Source organism: Austrofundulus limnaeus, unplaced genomic scaffold, assembly GCF_001266775.1.
Source record: "Austrofundulus limnaeus strain Quisiro unplaced genomic scaffold, Austrofundulus_limnaeus-1.0 Scaffold258, whole genome shotgun sequence".
In the NCBI taxonomy this organism is placed as follows: Eukaryota; Metazoa; Chordata; class Actinopteri; order Cyprinodontiformes; family Rivulidae; genus Austrofundulus; species Austrofundulus limnaeus.
In genome coordinates, this window is record NW_013952660.1 from 390,589 (window position 1) to 394,251 (window position 3,663).

General features: G+C 37.3%; 1 protein-coding gene across 1 annotated transcript in view; it reads right to left on the reverse strand.

The window, feature by feature from the left end:
• grk3 (G protein-coupled receptor kinase 3) overlaps window positions 1-3,663 on the reverse strand; it is a gene marked incomplete in the record, with an annotated part of 126,858 nt that overhangs the window by 55,558 nt on the left and 67,637 nt on the right. The window contains 2 exon segments of the mRNA XM_014020574.1: window positions 3,401-3,452; window positions 3,544-3,605. Of these exon segments, the coding sequence (XP_013876028.1) occupies window positions 3,401-3,452; window positions 3,544-3,605 (114 nt within the window).

Below are 3,663 nucleotides of genomic sequence, written 5' to 3' on the forward strand. Positions count from 1 at the left end.
TTTCTAAAGCCTGTAGTACCACCGGGAAAAGCAAGAGGACTCTTTTTTCCTCCATAGCTTACCTGTCTAATATCAATCTGTCAGGAGATAGTGACAGAATGAAAAAATATGTAAAAAATACATTTTTAGAAAAGTTACATACTGCACCTTTAAGGCCAAATGTTTACACCGACTGACTGGTGGGAGCAGTTTTTTCTCTCTCTCTCTCTCTCTTCCTGTTTCCAAATTCCTTTCTTCTGCCAGCAGACACAAATTTTCAGACAAGGTGTAAAGATGCTGCAAGAGCCAAAATTTACAGCAAACTTTCCACGCAAATGGAAAACTAATATTCCTCTTAGCTCTGGGAATTTTCACTTAAAATCTCAGGCCTTCAGTGGATCAAACAGTATCAGTGCTGCCGTTCTAAAACAACTAGTGATAACATATAACCATGTTTCTGTTAGTGCTCAATCACTGCTTTTCTCAACAAAACACTTCATTCATTTTTCAGTGTCTTTTGGCCCTGTAAAAGTTTGTTTTGGAACAAAAATTGTTGTACATGTAAAGACATTTTGGAGACATCCTGCTTTATGAGTTACTGTCTTTAAAAACACTGAAATGGTCTTTTTCAGGCCCTTTCTTGATAGAACAACTAAAAAGGAAGAAAAATAAAGAATAAAAAGGACGAGAGCCCCTGCATGGTTCATAGAGAAGATCTGGAGTCTCATTTATAAAGGATTGCGTAGAAACCATACTAAAAGTGAACGTACGGCCAAAAGGCGGAAATGGCGTACGCCAAAAAAATTCAGATTTATAAAACGGTGAGTACGCACGTTTCTGCTCATCTTTCCTTTATAAATCACAGCCACACGTCAGAGTTTGCGCACGAGGTCCCGCCTCAGGTTCTACCCTCTACACGCCCACACTCAACCATAAACAGTCAATGCAAAGTACCTCATGAATGTTAAGATGTATTTAAATCAGTCAGCTGATCAATGCCAACAAAAGTGATTGGTTCAGACACGCTCCGTCGTGAGTCTGGAGGTTGACAGGTGCTGACTGACAGCTGCTCACGTGAACAGAATGTCTGTAATTGACACAGATTTTCCCTCATTTTGCTTTAGAGTAAATCTAATGATTTTTATTTAAAAAACTCAGCTTCAAATTAATTTTCCCTCAGAGCCTGCAGGACGATAAAAACAATAAAAATTACATTATATGTCAGATAAAATTAGAACTGGCGAGGTGGATGCGCCCTGTGTCCAAAGCGTGACTTTTACTGTCCTGCTGTGCTTGTCGGGGAGGGGTCTGTGGGTCAGGGAGGGGTCTGTGGATCAGGGTTGTCTAAGGAGGAAGCAGATTAATGGAGTTGCTCATGGGAACTTTTATTTAAGATTTAAGGGTTTTTTATTTCAAAGGTCCTCATGGCTCAGCAGCAGAAGCATAAATATTACTGTTAAAGCTGATGATAAAGTTGAATAAAAATCTAAGTCTGATGAAGGTAAATTAAATATCTGACAGTGATCATTACAGTGTGGCTATAATTCTTCACTTCACCATCTGTTTCACGTCTCCAAAATGAGCATACATATGGGTCAGAGCTGGCGTGAGGCACCGCACATTTTCACGTCAAGTTTGGATTTTATAAATCACAAACTTGGTGTAAAAAGTGGCGTACGCAAGTTTCTGGGCTCATATTGTGCGTACGCAAGTTTTATAAATCCGACCCCTGGTACCCAAAGAGTAGGGGTGAAGGAAAATATTGATACACTGAAATACGGCACTATTTAATTTTCTAAAATTATATTGATTTTTTATTAAGACTTAATAGATGGATTTTGAAAGAAGAAATGTGAAATACAAATGCAGTTCTCACTGCTGTTCCGTGTTCTTCTGATTGCACAAAAATAACCTGAATTTAATCCGATTGTATGCATGTAATGCATGATGTACTTAATGAGTTGTTGTTTTTTTTAGAAACTATTGAAGAAAAGTTTTGAACTGTGAGATTAAGCCAAACCCCTTCTCCGCCATTTTTGGAGTTGCCCCAGAACTGGACTTAACACATTTCATACAAAGAATGCTCTCATTCTCAACATCAATTGCCAGAACAACTATCCAATTAAGGTGGAAAGACCCAGCTCCCCCTTTACATTCACACTGGATAAGAGATATTATGCTTTGTATGGGCTTAGACAAGATAACATTTATTGCCCGAGGCTCTGAAAACAAATTCTAAAGTTTGGCATCCCTTTCTAACTTTTTATGAAAAATCTTCCGACTACTTTCTCTGAGTAGTTCCTGTTATTTTCCTACCCCCTTTATTATCATTATTAATAATAACAATAATAATAATAATTATTATTATTATTACTATTTTATTTATTTATATAACATACATTTCGATTTATTTTTTTTTCTTCCTCCATATATCCATCTTAATTTCATTATTTTCTTTTCATATTTGGAGATAATGTATTTTTCAGGGTTACCTCCAATGGTAATATTTATACATAGTATCTTTTTACTAATATCTTGTATAAATGTTATTTTACCTTTGTTCAGTTTTGTGTGAGTGTGTCTGCTGTATAGGGATTTGTTTGTGGGTTAAAATCTGTTAAAATCTTATTGCTATACTTTGTAGATTTTTTCAGTATATTAATAATTAATAAAAAGACATTTGAAAAAGAAAGAGAAACTATTGAAGAAAAGTGGCATATATGCCTTGCTTATAGTATAGCAATATATTGCAATACATCATATTGTGACCCTCTGTATGATATCAGCCCTACTAAAGAGTTGTTACAGCAGCACCTGAAAACCATTTCTGTTTTTCCCATCAACTGTGGCAGTCAAATGATACAATCCATGAACAGTTCAACCATTCTCAAGTGGATTTCTTTATAAAACTTATAAATCAATAATATCTGGAGATGAGACACTGGACATCAACAGTTTGGACAAACAGATTTAGAGAAACTTTACATCCAACAGGACTGATGAGATAAGTCTGGTCTTTCTGTAGCTAAAGAACTCTATGGTTATTTGCAGGCACAAACAGGAGGATTTGGCAGGATTATGTAGCTGTGTAATGTGAAATCCAAGAGTCAGAAAGTCGTAATTCTCAGAACGTTCTCTTCAAATAGCCCAATCCTCTACAGGATTTGTAGCTCCAAGTCTTGAACAACAACTATACATCAAATGGAAAAAACAAAGATCCGATCAGAAGGATGGATGTAACAGTCTTAAGTCTCCTTCTTAACACTGACAGCCCTCTCTGCAGTTACACTCCGACACCTGCTGCTTCTTAAATGTCTGTAGAAAACCAACGTGAAACGCTGTCGGAGACGAGGAATCCCCCCGTGTGGATCAAAGGAGCCCAACTAAAGGTGTGAAATCCACCTTCAAAGCTAATACTCACGTGGATGTTGAGTTCCACGTTCTTCCACTGGCAAAAACGGGTAAATTTGTCGCTGTGGGGGAAGAAAAAAAAAAAGGTAAACCTTGGCTGTACGAGCAGTGAAAACTAAAAATGTACATTTCACTTTCTGTATTTCATCGCACCTCTCGATGAACTTCTGGAAGATGTTGCCTCTCAAGCTGTCGCAGATCTCCACAATGTATGGCTACACACACACACACACACACACACACACACACACACACACACACACACACACACAC